A 19,957-nucleotide genomic window follows, 5' to 3' on the forward strand; every position below is an offset into this window, starting at 1 on the left:
GACTGTGACCTGTCAGGGTGACTGGGTCTCTGTGTGTCCAGACCCAGGTTACACAAGGTGGGGGAGGGGGTGTGTGAATGGGTGTCTGTGCCTGCGTGGGTGTTGGTTGCGTGCTTAATCTGGGTCTGGGTGTGTGCTGGCTTCTGGATTGTGTCCGTGTGTCTGTGGATGTATCCACCGTTGTTCAAGTTTCCCTGTTATGATTGTGTGTCCCTAGGACACTGTGGTTCTGTGTGTGTGTGTGTGTGTGTGTGTGTGGTGACCGTGGATGTGGGTTCCTGAGTCATGAGGTGTCCCTGGGTTTGTCAGGGTGTCTGCCTTGGTGTCAGTGTGTGTCAGCGATGTATCTGTGTGCATGTGTGTATGTGCGTGTGTGTGTGTGTGTGTATCCGAATGTGAGAGGGGAGTACACGTCTGTCGCAGTATGGATGTGCCATGTGCACAGGTGTCTGCAGTGGGGCTCCGAGTCAGCGAGGAGGGGTGTGTGTGAGTGTGTATGCGCGCGTGTGTGCCCGCTGTCCGCCCGGCGCGTGGCTGTCTGTGTTGGCGTGGGTGGCTCTCCGTGGCGACGCGTCCCCAGGCCGGTGTGCGCACGCTGCCGCGCGCCTGGTCCACGGCCGTCCGCGTCCGCGTGGGTGCTGTCCATGGCGGGGCGCCCCGGGTCTGCGCGGGGGTGTGTGCCCCGGCGCGGGCCGCGGGCGGAGCGCCACGTGCGGAGCGGGCTCGGCGCTCGGGGCGGAGTCAGCCGGGAGCCCCGAGCCCGGGCCGAGCCGGCAGGGCCCGCCCCCGACCCCGCCCCCACCCGCCCGCCGAGCCCGGAGCCGGAGCCGGAGCCGGAGCCGGAGCCCGAGCGAGCCGGAGCCCGAGCGAGCCGGAGCCGAGACGGCCGCCGCGCCGTGGGATGCGAGGGTCGCGCCCCCGGGGCTGCTGAGCCTGCGCCGAGCCCGGAGCCGCTGCCGAGCGCGTCCGCGCCCATCGCAGCCGCCCGCGGCGAGGCGGGGACCCGCAGGTGAGGAGCGAGCGCCCGCGCCCCGCGCCCGGCCCTCCCCGGCGCCCCGCGGTCCCCCCGAGGGCCGGAGCCTCCAGCGCCGCGGCCCCCGCCCGCCCTGCCGGTCCGCGCGGCCGCTCTCTCCCCCTGCGCCCTCGAAGCGGAGAGGGGCGCAGGGGGGCGCAGCGCGGGGCTGCCGGCGCCCCTCCCCTCGCTGCCCTGCGGGCTTCCCCGCGCGCTGTCGGGGCCCGGGGAGGGTGCGCGGCCCGGCTTCCCGGCCACCCCCGGCGCAGGCTCCCGGAGGCTCTGGAATAGGAACCCGGATTCCCGAGGCGGAGACCCCAAGGTCAGAGCGGCGGGGCGCGCAGCCGACGTGTGCCGGGGAGCGCGGGTGAAGGGTGGCCGAGAAGAGCCGGGAGCGTGGGAGAAGGCCGAGCACCCTTTCTCCGGGCCGGCGGGCGGGGGAGCCTCCGGCTGGAGCTGCGGTCTCTGCTGGACGAGATCTCTGCGAGCCTTACAGGAGAGCTCGGTGCGCTCTTACGCAGGAGAGAGCGCTGCGTTTCCTACCCTGGGCACTCGAAGCACGCGGAGATCTCGGTGCCCGCTCGCCCTAAAGTGGCCGCGTCGCCTATGCATGGTTTCTGTGTGCTCTGAAGGCAGAGAGGTCTCTGGGCACTGAGACTGGGGGAGTCCTCTGTCGGGCACCCGCCCTGCTGGGAGGCTGCTCTTGACCTCTGTGTTGTTTAGATGTCTTTGGTGGCGCTGTGGGAGGAAGTGGAGGCGCTTCTCACCTCCTCGACTCCTCTGTCTCCTCGGAGCTCTGGGGGGCTAGTGGAGGTGGAGCTGTAAAGAATTGTGGTGGCAGGAATGGTGGTCGGGGAGATGCTGGGGACAAACCCCTGGCCGCAAGCCCACCTGGAAAACACCTGTTGGAGGGTAGCTGTGGCACAACTCATGCGGTTTCTCTTTAGGCCTTGAGCCCATCCTGGGGTCTTGGGGTCAGAATCCTGTTGAGGCCCTGAGTCGGCTTTCCGGTCCCCAGCTATCTGCTCACCTTTGGCTGAGACCTCAAGCTCCTCTCCCAGAGACACTAGGCAGTGTCATCCAGCCAGCACACTGCATGACCTCCAGGACACCGGGCACCTGGACCCTCTCCCAGCTGTCCACTGACCCAAAGATCAACAGAAGCCCTGGCCTTGTTGACCTCATCCCCTCCCGTGAGACCCGGGCAGGTGCACATGAGCCGCAGCGATGGGGAGGAATGAGGGGAGGACAGGCAGCTATCACAGCAGGCTGGGGACAGAAGGGGACGGGCAGGTATGGAGCAGATTCTTTGCCAGGGCAGCCACAGTGCTGCAAGAGCCTCACTGAACTTTTAACAGAACCCTCTCACCGCCATGCTGTAAAACTAGGGAAACTGAGGCCCAGGGAGCATCAAGGACTTATTCAAGGTCACGTAGAAAGTCACTGGATCCAGGGCACCACTCGGGGATGGAGGATCCAAGGAGAAAGGGAAGGGGCCTTTAGCCAGTATGGCTTGCCCTGGGCTGTCCGTGGTGAGCAGCGTTCCTCTGGCAGATTCCACAGCATACGCCTCTCTCACAAGAACCTAGACCCTGCTGATCCTGGAGGAGGTTTCTGGAAGGGTGTGCAATGGTCAAAGTGTGACCCCAGAGCCCACTCAGAGGAGAGTGATTACCTTTGCCTAGGCCATCAAAAGTATCTTTGTAACCAAAATAATCTTCCATCTGGGCTTTGAGGGGTAAATAGGAGTTTTCAGAGCACAGTCCAGCCCTCAGAACCAGCATGCACAAAAGCAGGGAATGTGAACCAGCACAGATATTAATTAGCTGAATGTGCTGTTGGGTCTGTGGTACGAGGAGAGAAGAATGGAGTGAAAGCCCTTGTGAGCTCTGCTCAGGACTGGGGATTTGTCCTCAGTAATGGTATAAAAATAGCTGACATGAACAGCGTGCTTGCTGCGGGCCTGGGCACCCTGAGCCCTTTGTGAGGCCCCTCTCCTTGTGTCACTCCTGGTGGCAGAGGACAGCAGTAGCGGCCAGCCACGTTGCTGAGGGTGAAAGTGGGGTCCAGAAGGCAGAGTCGCTGTGCGCTGCCACACCCATCCTGGGAGCAAAACTTGGGTTGGAGCCCAGGTGTCAGTGGATCTGCGCCGTACCCTGGCACAGGGAGAGGTGACAGACAGGTGACTGTAGGTGACAGAACATGCAGCATGCCTCTGTCCCCAGGAAGGGACACCCTGCTCTGCCATCTCTGACTTCAGAGGCTCAAGGAGTGAGGAGCAGGGCCCTGTGTCACTCCCAGAAGGGAAGGGACCAGCGAGGGGCAGAGAACAGGAGGAAGCTACAAGGTGTTTCAGAGAGCCGCTGCCCACCCACGGGAGCCGGGGGTGGGTCAGGAAGGAGCTAGGGCTCTCGGCTCTCAGAGCCTGGGCCAGCCACAGTGGTGAGTTAGTGTCCGGAGGGAATATAGACCTTTGTCTCTCAGTGCTGACAATATCAACGTCACTTGGAAAACTTTCCATAAAAATACTGGGGCTGATGCCGAGCTCCAGCCCCTGAGCCTGTTGGTTCCCGGGTGGAGCTCAGGAAAGCCTCCTTGTGGTGGAGGGGTGAGAGGGAAGAGAGTTGAGTCAGGAGCCAAAGGCACTTCGGCTACAGGCCAGAGTCTAGGAAGGAGGCTGGAGAAAGCAGCCAGAGATAGGAGGAAGCCAGGAGCGGGCACTGGCCAGGTGGCGGAGTGGGGGAGTCCTAGGGAAGAGGGGTGGCTCCGCTGGTTCCTGCTAGGAAGTTTCTGGGTAGATGAGAAAGCTTGGCCCATTAGAGTGAGAGTTAGAGGGTGCCGGCAACACTCTGCACTCGGAGAGTACAGTGCCCTGCACTAGTGGACTCCTGAATGAATGGATGGGTGCATCAGAGTGGCCTTGTGGGAATGGGAGCCAGTTGGGAGTGTGGGTTGAGGGTGAGCAGGAGGTGAGGACGTGTAGACAGCACTTTCAAGGGGTTTGATGGTTGAAGAGGGAAGAGAGATAGGGGTGAAAGCCCCACCTCCAAGCCACGGAGACAGCAGAGAGGGAAGGGGAGGCCCACGGACCACTGTGGACAGAGGCTGGGTACAGCCCCAGGGTAGCAGAGGCTGTGGCCACCAACCACACCTCCTGCCAGCCCAGGCTGGCCTGCCACAGGTCTGAGGCCAAGTTCAGCCGGGGTTGGTGGGGAGAGCCTGGGGAGGCCATTGATGCCATGGAAGGTTCTAGAAGGTACCTTAAGATCTGCAGTAACTGCTGTCTTGAAGTTTGTATATTGCTGGGGTAAGACAGACTGGTTAAAACTAAACAAGTAGATTCAGAAGATAATAGTCCATAGGGACCATGCTCAAAAGGAATGAAGCAGAATGTGACTGGAGAGCCAGGGTGATTCTAGACTGGCTGACAGGGAGAGCCTCATGAAGGAGGAGGCCGATGAGAGGCCTGAGCTGTGAGAAAGAGCCAAGTCAGAGGAGATCCTGAGAGAGGGTGTTGATGAGGAAGCTGCCAGTGCAAAGGCCCTGAGACCAGCACACACCCAGGGTGTGCAGACAGGGTGGCGTAGAAACGTGCCATGCCTCACACTGACCCCACCTCTCAGTGGCCTGTCCCCCTCAGCCATGATGGCTCGCACTACTCGCCTCGGCTGGCAGCGGTTCCTGGCAAAGAAACTATTTTTAGACAGGGCTCTTCTCTCTGTGGGCCCAGAACATACCGTGTCTTTTTAAGATGATCAATATGGAATGGCACTATTTATAGAGACCCCACGTCAACTCCTGAGACTTGGGACCCTCAGATAGGGGAGACAGTCCAAGGCCAGGCTTTGTGGGCAGGCACCACTGCTGGCCCGACCCCAGGGACATCTGATATAAATTCTTTGAACCTTGTGTCACCTCCTCTGCTGGCCCGCGTTCCTCCAGAGTTACAGCTGTGGGCTAGGGTCAGCCACCAGACCTCACCGCCAGAGGGGAACTACCTATCCGGGCCCTGGAAGGTAATTGATGAGCGCCTGTTGCAGCCACCGGCAGACTGGACAGTTTTTACCTTGTTCTCACTCTGTTTTCACTTGTGGAGGGATAGAGGGGGACCCTGAGGGCCCTCAGGGTCTCTCGAGTTCACCCCACGGGCTGAAAGCCATGGAGTTAGGGGGAGCTTCCTTGGGGCTGATTGGAATCTCCTAGAGCATCCAGGGTCGGCTGTCTGGAAGAGGAGGGCTTGGACCCGGTTGTGGAGGATGCTTGGGATTTGCAGAGATCAAAGGGGTAAGATCCTGCCTCTGGGATTGGAGCCTGCTGGGGATGATGCTTGGAATTCGAGGTGGAAGAGAGGAAATGCCAGCCTCCGGCCTGGTAGTGGCAGAGAGTATTTGTGCTCCGCTGCTCTGTTTGGAGGCCTCAGACCTCTGTCCTCCAGTTTCTTGTGATTCAGTCTCCCAGGGAGGCGGAAAGTGGGTCCCCACATGGCACGCAGGTGGAGAAGGACGGAGCTGCCCGGCACAGCTGCGTGGTGGGCCAGTCCCCCACCTTCTTTAGGTCTCTCTGTCCTCATCCCACTGGCTGTCACTGCTTCCTCACACCCCAGGCAGGCTGAGATGGTGCTGGCATGGGGATGCGGGGGCGTGCTCAGCCCGGGGTACCCTTGCTCTGTGGGAAGAGATGGGGAGCCCTCCTGGCACTTAGAGGGTAGCAACTGCTTTCTAGTGGGTATTGATTTCCCGAAGGCCTGAGTGAAGGAAGGGCTCAAGAACGAGGTGGGGAAAGGTAGTCTGGCTTCTGGCTCCAAAGCAGTCCTCAGGCCCCGTTAGCCCTTCCCCACCCACTGGAGTGGGCAGGCACAGACCAGGGGAGGAGCTTCCGAGTCAGCCCCATCTGTGCCCAGCCCTCCTTGCCCCAGCCTCTTGGACTGCAGAAAAAGGAGGAAGCAGGTGAGACAAGTGGATTCCCCAGAAAACAACCGACCCCTGAGTCCATTCCGTGGAACTGAGGTCCCGCCCTGGACACCCCCGCTGACTGGTCCGGAGCGGGAGGTTGAGGGCCAGAGGTCTGCCTCCACAGTCAGGCCTACGCCAAGAAGCAGCAGCCACCACCACGTTGGGTCTGATTTGCGCAGACTGCCAGCTAAATAAAGTGACAGATGGTTGCCAACAAAGGTGGAAACCCAGGGAAAGCCACCTCACTTTCAGAGACTGGGTGCCGATTCCATGTAGAATTGCTGAGTTCCCTGGAAAGGGGATGAGAGAGAGAGAGAGAGAGAGAGAGAGAGAGAGAGAGAGAGAGAGAGAGAGAGAATGATCCCTAAGATTCCTTTGTGGCCTACTCCCCAGAGGGGCCTGGATATCAGGTTCCTTCGACTTGTCCCCAAGAGTGCCCGTGTTCACAGTGCAGTGCCCAGGGAACTTAGATGGCACCCCCAGCAATGATGAGTTGAAAATCTCTCAAACGTTGTTGAACAAAAGCAGGCTGAGACTGAAGAGCCATCCTATGTGTGAAGTGACCTCAGGGACAGAGGTCCAAACAGTGGCTGAAAGGGGCAGAAGGGACATTCTGGGGCCTGGCAGTGTTGACTACCCTGAGGCAGCAGTACAGGATATGTGCCTCCGCCACAGTGCACCCACCTCTGCACCTGAACTCTGTGTATGACATTTTAAGTGCACCGGGGGAAGAGAGCGCACATTTGCCTGTGCTGTGTCTCGGACACCCTAGTGACATAGATTTAGTTTCTTGGCAGATCGCATTTCTCCCACTGGGTGGTAAGGGACCTCAGAAGGTGGGCCTCCCAGGTGCCCCTGGGGGCAGGTCTGTCTCCTTTGGTGCACGTAGTAGGCTCCCCATAAATGCCTTTGTCGCCATGGCATCAGTACACAGTTTGCCCGTGAAAGCTTTTTTTTTAGCTCAGGTATCCAGACAAATGATTTGGAGGAACAGAGCTCTGGAGTCAAGATGCTGATTGCTGTCTCGCCGGCATCTGTGGGAATCTTTGGGGGCCCCTCTCATCTGTGGGCACCTCCTCGGTCTGATTGTATGTGTCCTGGGTGAGCACCTACTCTGGGTCTGCGATGGAAGTGACCCTGGTGACTGATCTGGGTCCGTAATCTGGGCTGCTGTGATCTCAGGACCTTCCAGGTTTCTACTCTGGGGGCTTTGTTGGCACTGGCCTGCACCATGGCACCACTCAGCACTAGGGCACTAGGGATCCCCTGCTCCTGGACCAGTAAAGGGGCTCATGAGGAAGACGGGGCTGAGAGAGGGTGCTGTTGCCTGGGGGCATTCACTGTTTTCTGGGCGTAACACCCAGATGCTGCTGAGCGGCTCCTAGGGTGAGTGAGCCACTGTCAAGTCCTGACCCCTTTCCTTACTGTGGGGGAGGGGCAGGGAGCGAAAGCAGGTTTGGGGGCACCTTCTCAGGGAACTCGCAATGCTGACTTGTCTTTGAGAAGTGAGCTACATGCAGCACAGGACTGAAGGTGCTAGCTCTCCCCTCAGCTCCCGCCCCTGGGTGGAACCCTGGTCTCACAGACCCGTGTTCCCCAGCCTGGAGAATCACTTCGGCAGAGCTGAGGCGGGTAGGGTTTTCCAGTCGGCTGAATTAGCCTCGGCTTCAGCCCGGTGCTGGAATAAATGAGATGCAAATGTGTGTAAATGAGGGCATCCCCGGCTTCTTCTGGGCTGGGCGTGTTTGCCTCTGGGTGGAATGGGGGTGATTCTGCAGGATTCCCAAGATCACTGGAGGTGGGACGGGGACTGTGGAGGGACGGATCCTGCGGACCGCTCTGCGGTCAGGGAGGGACAGGGTTAATAATGCTTGTGCATTCTCAAAGGAGTGGAGCCTGCAGGGAGCAGGTTAGCTGAGGCTCTTGTGCAAGGATGTGTCAATGTGCCTTTGATCAGGGAGCAGAGACCTGAATGCATAGGCCACAGCACCAGCTGGGCACCCCTGCAGAGCCTTTCTCCCAGTGTTGCCCAGGGCAAGACGTGCCCCTGGGTGATCGCCTGGGTGGGCTGGCAGGGGTCTCTGGAGCCTACTGTCCACCTCTCCCCTCCCCTCACCACCCCAACCTGTGGCATGAACTCCACAACCACCCACCACCACTGCTAGAGACCAGGAGGGTCACTCATGTCTGCCAGGACAGCTCCCCGTCAACCCACCCACACTCCTGGACCCCCCACCCTGCAGGCCAGCCCAAGGCCTCAGCCCCCCAGCAGGTGGCCTTCTGTACTTAGAGGCTGGTGGCCAGAATTGTATGCTTTTCTGTACTATTCAGCAGAAAAATAATAGAAGCCACAAAAGCATATCACTGTGCAATTTTAGATGTTTCTAGCAGCTATGTTTTAAAAAAGTAAAAAAAAAAAATGACGAGATTAATTTTAATGTTTTTGATCCAGTATATTATCAAAGTTAAACGGTATGTTTCACCCTCAATCAATAAAAATTATTAATGAAATAGTTGGCATTCTTTGTCTCCTTGGAAGCCTCCAAAAGGTGTAGATTCCCAAGAGTGTGTCTCCATCTGAGCGCAAGTGGGTGAATTGCCGCTGCGTGAGACACAGTGCCAGGGCTGGAGAGGAAAGTGCTGGGAGTCACTTTTGCAGGGAAACTGCTGCCTCTGGGCATGGGCAAAAATTGCCCAGGTTTCCCTGGGAGCCCTTGCCCAAGTGTGGGCATCAATTTCAACTATGCCAGTCGCTGTTAGCCTGGCTGCCCAGACCAGACAGGTAGCCACACACAGTAAGCCCTGTCTCTTCCTCGAAGCTCTGCTTGCCCTAAAGGCAAAAGGCAGTGTAGTGCAGTGGTTCATCTCCATCCAGATACCTGATCCCTCATCCTCAGCCTTCCCTAGGTAACAGGATGATACACCTTCCAGGGTTATTGCAAGGAGGAAACAAAGTGGAGATAAGGTGCAATGCTGTGGACAGCCCCTAGTCCTGTGCCCACCCCAGCTCAGAGCTAGGGAACTGAGGTCCCAAAAGGGGACCAGGGTCACAAAGTGGGCTTGCAGCTGGGCAAGGGAATGGTTAATATCGCATCCATTTGCTCACTCCTCAGGCATGAGCATATCCCTGCGCCAGCCGCGCTTTGGGAGCTCGTGTGGAAGCAGATCTTGTGATGAGGCAAGTGTGGGGATTCAGGTGTGGCAGGAATGCAGAGCAGGAAAGAGCAAGCCCCGGGGAGGGCTGTGAGGAAGGCTGGGTCTACTACGAGGTCAGTAACATGCGCTGTGTGTGGGTCAGCGTCCCTGTCAAGAGTGGACAGTGCCATGAGGTTACAGCAGTGCTGCAGAACACCCATCACTCAGGGAGGTGTGAGCATCACAGTGCCACACCAGCTCGTCATTCGTGTGTGGGTGGCACTGCTGGCCCTGCAAACCTACCACACTGTCCGTAGTGAGAGCGGAGCACAGCTCTGTGACCCAACCACCAGGAAAAAAAGAGGCGGGAAGATTTTGCATTCAAGCCCAGCCTGGGGACACCTCAGAGCAAAAGTGTAGCACACACAGTGATGTCCAACACATAGTATGATGGCAAATGACTGTGTTACCAGTTTGCATATTTACTGCACTGCCCTTTTTTTGTTATTTTAGAAACTATTCCTGCCAGGTATGGTGGCACATGCCTGTAATCCCAGTGCTCTGGAGGCTGAGGCAAGAGGATTGTTGCAAGTTCGAGACCAGCCTGGGCTACAAAGTGAGTCCAGGCCAGCCCGAACTGCATAGTGAGACCCTGTCTCAAAAAGACAAAGTCTGTTGTAGACCAATATGCCCGTTATGCTGGCACTGGCCTCACACAACGTCTGTTTATCTCTTGACTACATCAAGAGGCCATATTAAGTTTTGAGTTGTTCAGTGAGTGATAGACGGTGTGCTTAGCATGTGGGTGCAATCCCCAGCAGCGAGGCCAGAAAAAACAGAGACCACATCAGGTGACTGACCTACACCAGCCAGGGCTGTGTGAATGTCCTCTGTGGGGTGCACACGATGGCAGAATTGTCTAAGGAGGCTCACTGTTACACAGGAGTGAGATGACAGTGATCACCAAGTGATAAAATCTCCTGCTAGTCACCTAACACACCTGTGTACCAGGCTTAGAAACTTATCCATGTGTTATACCCGTTTCCAGATGGGAAAACTGAGCTGGAGAAATGTCATTAACTTGCCCAAGGATACATGGTAAATCAGTGCCAGGGCCAAGGGTCCTGGGGGTAAGCTGGCTTACCACTTCCGCATAAAACAGAAAATCTTCAAGGAGGGGGAGGAAGCAGGGAGGCCGACAGAGGAGGCCAGTGTGGCCACAGGGGCAGCTTCTTTGGCTCAGGGCATTGCCTCTGGCAAACTCAGCAAATTTGGGTAGCAAGTCAGCTTGGAGGCTCATTGCTGATGATTTGTTCATTTTCTCATTGTCACTTGTTGACCTGGAATCCACCTTGGGAAGCAAAGTGTCCTGCCGAGTCAGCTGTAGGACCGAGTACACAGTGGTCACTGATTAGATGTTGACTGATTCCTTTGGTTAATGAAGTGAGCTGTGAGCTGAGAGCTGAGAGCCGAGGTGCACCTTAGTCAGCATGTTCTCCAGGAAGAAATGAAGTTGCCCGGTGCCTGCAAGGCAGTGAGGCCCGGAGTGAGATCCCCAGTTCTTACGTTGGTGTCTGGGGTCCTGGGCTTGTCAGATTTCTGCTAATCTCGACCTCTGTCCCCACTGTGGTCAGTGTAAAGTCTAAGGACACCCATCTTCTTCAGGTGTCCCATCGTACTCATCGGAGAGCAGGAGCCCTGTGCGCACAGATGGTGTGACTAGGATGTGCCCAGGAGTTACTGACCCCTTGCTCTCCTCCTCTGGGGAGTGAGCCTCTGCCTTGGTGTTACCCACATCCTCTCCCCAGGGGCAGGCAGAAGAGCGTGCCACAGGGCTGGGCAAGGTGGCCCATGGGGAGTGGCCTGAGGTCACCAGACCTCCAGGCAGGGGACAGGAGCACAGAGCCAAGAAGGCCAGAGGAAAGAAGCTGGCAGAGATTTCCTAGGAAGGCATGGAGCCACTTCCACAGAGCGCTTTGCATAAATTTACATGGCAGAGAATATTCTTTGCATGTTGGTTTCCAGAGACTCCAATTCCAAGGCGACCAAAATGCCAGACATGACTCAGGACTGGAGTGTGCCTGCCTTCAGGATCTGGGATGGGAGTGGGCAGGGAGAGGCTGCAACAGGTCAGTTCTTTCCTCGTCCCCTGTGACCGGCTGTCCTGGGAGGTGGGAATTTAAACCAGCAAAGTCCCATGAAAGCCAGGCCCCCACACCTGCCGTGCCCATGCTGCAGCCTGTGGGTTCCATGTCACAGGACTGTCAGCTCCATTGGTTGGTCACCTATTGAGCATCCCCTGGGTTCAGGAAGGCCATGGAGAAGGCAGCACTGGGAGCCCATGAGGATGGGTGGAGGCTGGTGACTGGGGTCAGAAGAGGTATCAGGAAGAGGCAGTTTGGAAAGGTGAAGCCAGTTTGTCTTCACTTTCTGGAGTCAGAGGCACAGAGGGCCAAGTGAACCTGGCAACCAGAGGCAGGCACAGGTGCACAGGAGCAGTTGAGTTTCCAAGTGGAATGGAAGGGCAGGAAACTGGCCTGGGCCACGGGCTCATGGAAGAAGCTGCAGGTGACCAACAACTGCAGGGCTGGTGCAGAGCGAGGAGCTGTCCTGGGGGGGCAGCCTGTATGCTACTGGCCTCTGAGACTTCACACGAGGCTGTGGCTTGGAATCAGACCTGTCACAGCCTCCCCAGCTGACTGGAGCTGTCAGATGATGTCTGCTCAGGTATCTCCAAGACAGCCCTGTACAGTCAGAGGTGAGGCCTCCCCGCCAGCTGAGGCTACTTCCTCAACCTGCGCTCTGAGCATGGCTACCCATGAGTCCTCTTCTCCTGGCATCTAGGAGCCTGCAGCCTGGGCTCAGCCATGCCTGGCCACAGCAGGGTGTGGGCCCTGAGCTGCTGGAGGAAGGGCAGGGCCAGGGCCAGGGCCAGGTGCAGGCAGCCAGAGAACAAGGCAGAAAACGGATCCTGCCTGCCCACTCTGAGCCGGTGGGGGGCGGGCACAGAGACAAAAGACACTCTTGGCATGTTTACTTTGGAACCTGAGGCTGCCTGGCTGCTGGGGAGCAGGGAATTTCATCTGGATTCTGGTTTCAGCCCCTCCCCTGGATGGCCGGTAACCCTCCCCAGCCAGGGATCTGAGGGAGGCCAGTGGAATAAGCCCCTTCTCAGAACCAGGGCCCCATCCTCAGGGCTCCGAGTGCCTCTGGTCACTTTCCGTCCTCCGAGACCTGGCCCCTAGCCCCTGCAGGTTACTCTGGCTCTCCTGCTGGGCAGCAGCTGGACTCAGGGTGGAATTGGGCTCAAGGGCTGGACAGGCTGGGTCCCTAGGCCAGGTTCCTGCCAGTGGAGCCTTCCACGTGTTCTCCATCCCTGCCACGTGACACAGAGCCCAGGGGAGTGAGCCACCGGCAGCAAGGACAGGCAGAGCCCACCACCAGAGAATCTCACAAGGACACTGTCTCTGTCCTCCTCTTTCAACTCAGAGACAAGGAAAGTGAGGGGTGGAGCAGGGGACCCCAGAGTCAGCGGCTGAGCAGGGACCAAGCCAGGGTAAAGTCATCTCAGAATCAAGCAAACCATACAGGATTAAAAAGGAAACCGCTGTACTGAATGCAGCTTTGAGAACACTTGAAAGTCAATTTTGATAGTAATATATATGCTTCTTTTTTAATATTTTAAATAACATTGAGCAGCAGGTCTAGTACTGTGACTTTGAAGTAGGACAAGCATTAACAATATTCAAGATAGGAGCAGCAGCTCTTCAGGGACAGGGTTAGCAGTGCTTCGTGGTCAGCGGGAGTGTGAGCACTTCTGTTTGTTGCCTACATTGGTAGATGAAGGAAATGCTAAAACTGAGTGGGATTCTGGCGAAAAAGAGATGCTATTTCTTCCCCTCCACCCCTGAATCCTTTCCCGAGCCTTCCAAGGGGTCTGTGAAGAGCCACCGAACTGGATAGACGAAACCCATTCATCCACTCAGCAGTCAGGAGGAAGTTTACCCTTGGCAGAGGAGGGCGATGTCTGGAAGAGAACCCAAGAGCAAGGGACCGAGTAGAAACTATCTCTGGCTTCGTCTAGGTGCTGGTTACCAAGTGTGTTCAGTTTTAGAAATCCATCCACCTGTACACTTATGTGCACCTCTCTGCATGAATCATTTATTGCAACACAAATTACAAACACCTCTTTACTAGAGCAGATGTACATGTAGGTGCAAGCCTGTACACACACATACACACACACACACACACACACTTTTGCTGGTGTGTACCAGTGAGCCTCTGTACATCCATGGGCATACACGTGTCTCCAGAACCCTTGCAGGCATATGGACACAGATGGATACAGTGAGACAGGGAACACTATTTTTAGTAAATAATTCCAAGCTAAAGGGGTGGCTTCCCAATTTATAGAGCTAGTGATTGCTCACAGTGGAGAAGGGTTGCCCTGCAAGGGACTGCTGTCATCAGGCTGGGTATTTATTTTTTAGATCAGAAGAATGATGTCTTTATGGTTTTTATGAGCTCAGACTAACAAATTCAGGCAATCAAAAAAGTGCAAAGTAAGTTTTAATTTGTCCCTATTCCCCGCAGCTAGAACTACTCACATTTCATGACATGTTCGGATGTCTCTCTGTTCACTCACAGATGGGAGGTGGACAGGACCTCTGGCAGGACCTTTGAAAGTGGAAACTAGTCCCTCACCAGCTAATCTGATTGGAGACTCTCTTCACCTTCAAGTGAATGAAACTAGAAAAAGATGCAGAGGACGGGTGGCTCCGAAACGCGGGTGCAGGGGCGCCCTGCCCTCCGCCTCCCCTCTGCATCTGTGTGCACTTCCAGGACACAGAGGCGCCTTCCAGGCGGGGGGCTGTTGTGTGTCCCACTCTTACCTGCCACATGGCCAGATACCTGCAGTCCCTGGTGCTCGGGGGCCCCAGGTCTAGGCCATTCGCTGGATCTAGGCAGGAGCGGGTGCAGCAGCAGTGCGGGGTCCCCTCGGTGACATGTTTTGTAGGAGTAAGATGAAGGCAAAGCCCTCAGTTGACATGAAGAGATTCTAGCCTGGCGAGATGGACAACAGGTGCCCACCGTGTCCTGTGGAGCCAGTGCCTGGCCTTTCCCGGGTCTGATGTAGTCATTAGCGATGTGGTCTCCAACTCAGTTGTCACATCCAGAGCCCTGCTGACCACATCCTGTTTTGGTGGGGCAGTCAGGAATGCATTCTTCTGCCTTGCTGTCATGGGCATTGTGTTCACACCACTTTCTAGATCATTTGAGGCCACCAGGGACAACATTCTCCCAGTCTGACATCACATGCATCAGTAGTGGTCATGGTTTTCCGGTTCTGCTGTCCCTTGAAATTGGAATTTATTTGTTCACAGGTGGAAGGAAGGGGAAGAAGGGGTGGGGGAGCCAGAGGCGCTGTGGGTGCTTTGGAGTCAGGAATATGGGGACACCATAGTCCTTTGAGATCCCCAGCAGGGACTCTTACACAGCTGTATGCCTCAGGGTGCCAACATCTGGATGACAGCTCCAAAGTTGTTAGCCACGTGTTTCTGAGCATCCACAGGGTCTTCCTGGGTCTCCTATAGGAAAGATAGATGTCTCAGCAGTTGACACCCCAGGTGAAATCTACAAACTTCACACACACACACACGCACACACACACACACACACACACACACACACACACACGGGTATAGCTGAGATACCACTCAGGATGGGAATCTGTCCCAGAAAGGAGGGTAGGACCCAGACCCTTCTGATGCCCAGCTACTCATCCTTTACTGAATCCTTCATCTGTTCAGGGCCAACTATACCAGGGATCTGAAATAAAAAGGGTCATAGGACCCGTCCCTGCCCCATAGGCCACCCTCTCTGCCAGGGGTATAGCACCACTGAAAGGTATTTGACGTGAACAATCAAAAGTGTGTGTTTCCTTCCATGTTGGATGAGGCAGGACCAAGGTGCTGCAGAGACTTCGCCCACCTACATTTGGGTGACTTCCCCAGGGGACTTACGCATGCCCCACGGGCTGGAGACCTGTGGTCTGCCCTTACCCATGCCACTGGGAGTGCCTGCGCAGTGGTTGGCAAGCTGGGGTCCTGAGCATCTTTGCAAAAGCTGCTCTTCCCTCCACCAGCATGGCTGGGCCTCCCAGATCCGGCTGCCCTGGCCTCCCATCTGGCCTGCCCTCTGTGTCTTCCAGCTTCCCCCCAGCAGTGAGGACAGCCTGTGCCCCAGAAGCAGGATGAGAAGATGGCAAACTTCCTCTTACCTCGGGGCACCAGCAGCTTCCGCAGGTTCACACGGGAGTCCCTGGCGGCCATTGAGAAGCGCATGGCAGAGAAACAAGCTCGAGGCTCGGCCACCTCACAGGAGAGTCGCGAGGGGCTGCCTGAAGAGGAGGCTCCCCGGCCCCAGCTGGACCTGCAAGCCTCCAAAAAGCTACCAGATCTCTATGGCAACCCACCCCGAGAGCTCATCGGGGAGCCCCTGGAGGACCTGGACCCCTTCTACAGCACCCAAAAGGTGACTGTTGAGCTCCCCATCCCACCCTTCCATGTAGTTCCCCATGCGACTACTGAGTGGACCTGGCTTCCGTGGACACTGTGTTTGGGGCAGGCCCCCTGGGCTGTGTGGATGACTCACGTGGGTCATCTGTATTCCAGTCACTTTCACTTTAGAGTTCTGGAATAAAGGACGGGAATTGTGCAACATGAGCTGCTAGCTGGATGCCATGAAGGAAAAAGAGAGCCGTCTCCCCTCGTGGAGACCCTTGCGAGTCACTTGTGGTTGGATGGTCACCCTGGGAAATGCCTTCTTGTCCCGTGTGTGTGTGTGTGTGTGCGTGTGTGTGTGTGTGTGTGTGTGTGTGTGTGTGTGAATTACAGCTAAGTTTGGGCCCCAGGGGACAGCATGTGGTCCCTTCCCCTAGCCAAAGACAGTATATACCCCCCACCCGAGCAACACCAAGACCTGGCTAGGCATGGTTGTGCCCACAGGGCCTACAGCAGCCCCTGATCTTATGGACCTGCCATAGGAGCCACTGGGAACCATGAGAGAGTGTGAGGGGCAGTCACTGCTGGGCTTGCTCTGCATTGTTCCGCCTGAATGTAGAGCAGGAAGTGGCTTTTGGACTGTGGGAGCTGCCCTGCACCAAACCAGCTCCCAGGCGCACAGGGCCCTCCTATGGCTTGGTCTCCCCACTCACTGCCACACTCGCTGCCACAGTCACAACCCACCCTACAGGATGAAGCTGAACTCCCCCCCACCTCGGCAAAGGCCGAGTAAGGATGAAGATGATGACCGCTCACTTCCCTGCCCAGGCTGAGGCCACGCTTGAGGGGCAGATAGGACAAGGGTGGTCAGTGTGAGCGCGTGCTCATGTGAGCAGTGTCTGCGTGACTGTGGTTCAAGCCTGTAAATGGCTGGTGTGAGCTTGAGCCAGGAAACTGGACCAGCTCCTAGGCTTGCAGGTGAACTCCCCCTGGTTCAGGTGAATCAGGTGGGGTCAGAGTTTGCAGGCTGGAAGGTGGGATTAGCCAGGGTAGGTGGGCCAAGATCATGGTTGGTCACAGTTGGAGGTGAAGGTGAAGGCCACAGCTGAATCAAGGTGCTATGGTGAGAAGGATGGGTGGCAGTCAGGTTGGAGGCAGCTAGAACAGGCAGGAGGCACAGCCAGAGGACCTGCCTGGGATAGGGCTGCGCTGGTGTCCCCTAGGAGGAGTCAGAGATCATCATCTGTTCTCCCCCTAAGTCTGGAGGTGCTTGAACAGTGGCTCCAGGGGTGGTCATGGCCACTAACCTCCTGTCTCACCTGTGAGTCCCCAGCCACACCCCTGGAACCTCCTCAGGCTGCCGCCGAGACACTACAACAGAACTTGGGGCTCTGTCTGTCTGGACACCTTGTCTCCCCAGTCTAGATTAAACAGAAACTTATTCTGTGTGTAGCTGGGAGGGTGGGGAAGGCCTGCTGTCCTCCGGAGCTGCTCCTGGCCCAGGCACACCTTGTGTGCTCGTGGCTCAGCCTGCAGCACTCAGTATTCCCATGTCCTAATCCGCTTTAGAAGAGACCTCTTAGAAGCCCAGGAAGAGGGTCAGCCTGGGGCTGCTTCTGCTCCTAGGGAGGTGCAAGGTTGTCTTTTCTGGGGTGAGGGATGGGATGACAGACTCTGGATGGTCTGTCTTTTCTCTGTTCTTCTCCTCCTCCACCTGCCCCTGTCCCCAGTCAGGCCCGCACTTTTATAAGCCTGGAAAAGAAGCTGCACAGGGCAGGGTGGTCAGCAAAGGGTGACAGGCCAGGAGGAGGCAACCTTGGGCTTCCGGGTCTCTGCTGTGATGACAGCTGGGCAAGGACCATGAAAAACCCCTTCTTCTTGACAGTGTAGTTTTGAAACTGAATCTCCATTCCCTAAACTAGATGAGCAGTGAGCATCCACTGTCTGTCTGAATGTGCTGGCCGCCCCTTCCCACCCTACCCTTTATGGCTCTGAGCCTACAGCTGTCCCCCACAAGCCTGTCTCCACACAGCCAAGGAGCTGCTGCCCTGGCCTGACACCCGTCTCTGTCCGCAGACGTTCATCGTGCTGAATAAGGGCAAGACCATCTTCCGGTTCAGTGCCACCAATGCCTTGTACATCCTCAGCCCCTTCCACCCTGTGCGCAGAGCAGCTGTGAAGATCCTGGTTCATTCATATCCTTTGCAGTTCCTCCCTGTCCTGTGCACCTCTCCGGCTCTCCCCCATCCTGTCCTGGTGTGGGGCAAGGGGTGCAGACTGACCGTTGGTTGGAAATGGAGAGCCTTGACCCTGCCTAACCAACTGAGTCAGCATTCGTGAGTTAACAGGGTCCCCAGAGGACTCTTGCATGCAAAACCTTGTAAGCCCTACTGCAGTGGTCCAGAGAAAAGCATCCTAGAAGCCTTCCCTTCCCCAGGCTCCAAGTGTCCCCACTCGGCACCCCCAGGGGGCCGCCGTCTTCCCTCCCATTTGGGAGGACTTTCAGGCAGGTCTCGCAGACTAAACCAAAGAAAAGCCATTTCCCAGTAAAGAGGCCTCCAGTTTATTCTCACGTGGGCATCTTTCGAGGGAGGCAACATTTGCTCTCAGACTAGGTGTTGACAAAATGTTTGCAGTTTCAGAACATCTCAGAGAACTGTGGTTAGCATTAAATTATATAAACCACAGTCTAAAAAGCTGCCGCCTGTGGAGTGAGCCAGTGGAGTGCCATAGAGATACAGGACTGTGCCAGCCTTGCTGGGCCAGAAGGGTACTCATTCAGGCCGAACAGGGGTGGGTGACAGCCCCCTCCCCTCTCCTCTGGACTTAGAGAAGGGGCCTTGGGATGGGGCTCTGGGGAAAAGCTGGCATGGGTTGCAGAGGCGTTTACCCTTGACTGTGACCAGGGCAAGGGCACAAATGCAAGCAGCTTGCTCTCATCTGTGGGCCCTGCAGTGTGCCTGGCTGGTTCTCTCCAGTACCCTGCTGTGAAAGGCAGCCCCCTTGGGAAGACCACAGTCCCTTCTGTGTGATAAGGCAGCTACACAAATAGTTGTCATTCCTGTCAAAGGGTGGTCACAGCCTGGCGCATAGAACAGCCACCCAGCCCGCCCGAGCAGCTGGAGGAGGAAAGGTGAGCGCTCCTGCGCTCCCTGAGCTGGTCTCCAGCTTCACTGCAAGGGCGGGGCCTCCCAGAAAACATCCTCTAGCTCTCACCTGGGGCTTCTCCTGCAGGTATCTAACCAACCCAGCACTGTTTGGCAGCCGCAGAAGGCCCCAGGGACGCAGCAACAGTCCCAGGGCCCTGCCCCACTGCTAGGCGGGGCTGCAGGCAGATGAGAGGCGAAGGAAGGGAGGCAAGGGGCACTGGAGTCCTGTACCGGACCTGAGGGTCTGCCCAGCAGCAGCTCTGAAGTGCGGTTCCGACCGGCAGGACTGACCCTCGGGGCTCCAAGCTGGCTGCCTCCCTCGGCAGCTGCCCTGGGGAAGTACTCAGTGTGTGGGAGGCCCTGTCCTGGGCTCCTGCCTGCTGCCTTGACCTTCACTTACTGCCTGGAGATGGGAGCAAATTGTTGACCCTTGACTGCGCCGCCTAGTGGAAGAAGAGGCCAGGATCTGTGGGTTTGACAGTAGCCCCTTGTGCCCTTCAGCCTTGGCATTATATGTAGAGGGACACCTTTCAGGGTTTTGTAGCAATTGTCAAGTCTTGGGCCACACCCAGAACCTGCATATGAGCAAGGTCCTCACAGGCACAGTGCCCTCGGGCGGTTGTTTTCAAATGTCATCCTGTGAGGGCCACCTCAGTGTCACCTGGGGAGTTTGTTTAAAAGACAAATTCCTTGACCTTTCCAGATTTGAATCACCGGCGTGAGGTTAAGAATCGACAAGCTCTCCACTCATTTCCTTTTCTTCAAATGAAGACATACTTCATAGATCATCTGACATCATTTCCAACTCACAATTCTGTAGCTTTTAATATATTTGTAAGATTATGCATCCTTTACCCTATTTTCCCATCACCCCAAAAGGAACCCTAAGCTTGTAACAGTCACAATGCATTCTGATGTATAGTCAGATCTCATGTATAGAACTGTGAACTTTCACTCTGGTTAACTTTTGCATTCATTCAAGCATCTGCTAAGCCCCTACATGTGTAAAGTAGGCTGCTTGGAAAGGGCAAAGACAAACTTAAATGGGGATGGGACTCTACCTAGCAAGAAAGTCTGCTCCCCAGTAGCCACCCAGGGGTCCCTGGTAACCACCTATATGATTTTGCTGGACTCTTGGCTGTGTGCTCATAGTACAACGCTCGAAATTGCTACAAACATGCATATGTGCATGAAGATTTATTT

At 56.4% G+C, this 19,957-nt stretch overlaps 1 protein-coding gene and 1 long non-coding RNA gene across 8 annotated transcripts in view; one reads left to right on the plus strand and one right to left on the minus strand.

The window, feature by feature from the left end:
* Positions 1-840: 840 nt before the first annotated feature.
* Positions 841-19,957, plus strand: part of Scn5a (sodium voltage-gated channel alpha subunit 5) — a 96,225-nt gene continuing 77,108 nt past the window's right edge. For 6 of the 7 annotated variants that reach the window (XM_063225166.1, XM_063225169.1, XM_063225171.1 and 3 more), the window contains exons 1-3: positions 841-1,009; positions 15,314-15,636; positions 17,682-17,799. In XM_063225166.1, the coding sequence (XP_063081236.1) occupies positions 15,364-15,636; positions 17,682-17,799 (391 nt within the window). In that variant the 5' untranslated portion in view covers positions 841-1,009; positions 15,314-15,363. Of the gene's footprint in view, positions 1,010-4,200; positions 5,029-15,313; positions 15,637-17,681; positions 17,800-19,957 lie in introns of those variants that run through there. The other variant, XM_063225167.1, reaches the window with a different exon arrangement.
* Positions 12,745-15,562, minus strand: LOC134470527 (uncharacterized). The gene is made up of 2 exons (XR_010039471.1): positions 15,383-15,562; positions 12,745-14,690 (listed from the first exon to the last, which is right to left on the minus strand). It is a non-coding gene; the product is annotated as an uncharacterized LOC134470527 (long non-coding RNA).

This window comes from Cavia porcellus, unplaced genomic scaffold, assembly GCF_034190915.1.
Source record: "Cavia porcellus strain 051 isolate PalLab524CR breed Dunkin Hartley unplaced genomic scaffold, mCavPor4.1 scaffold_15, whole genome shotgun sequence".
Lineage (NCBI taxonomy): Eukaryota > Metazoa > Chordata > Mammalia > Rodentia > Caviidae > Cavia > Cavia porcellus.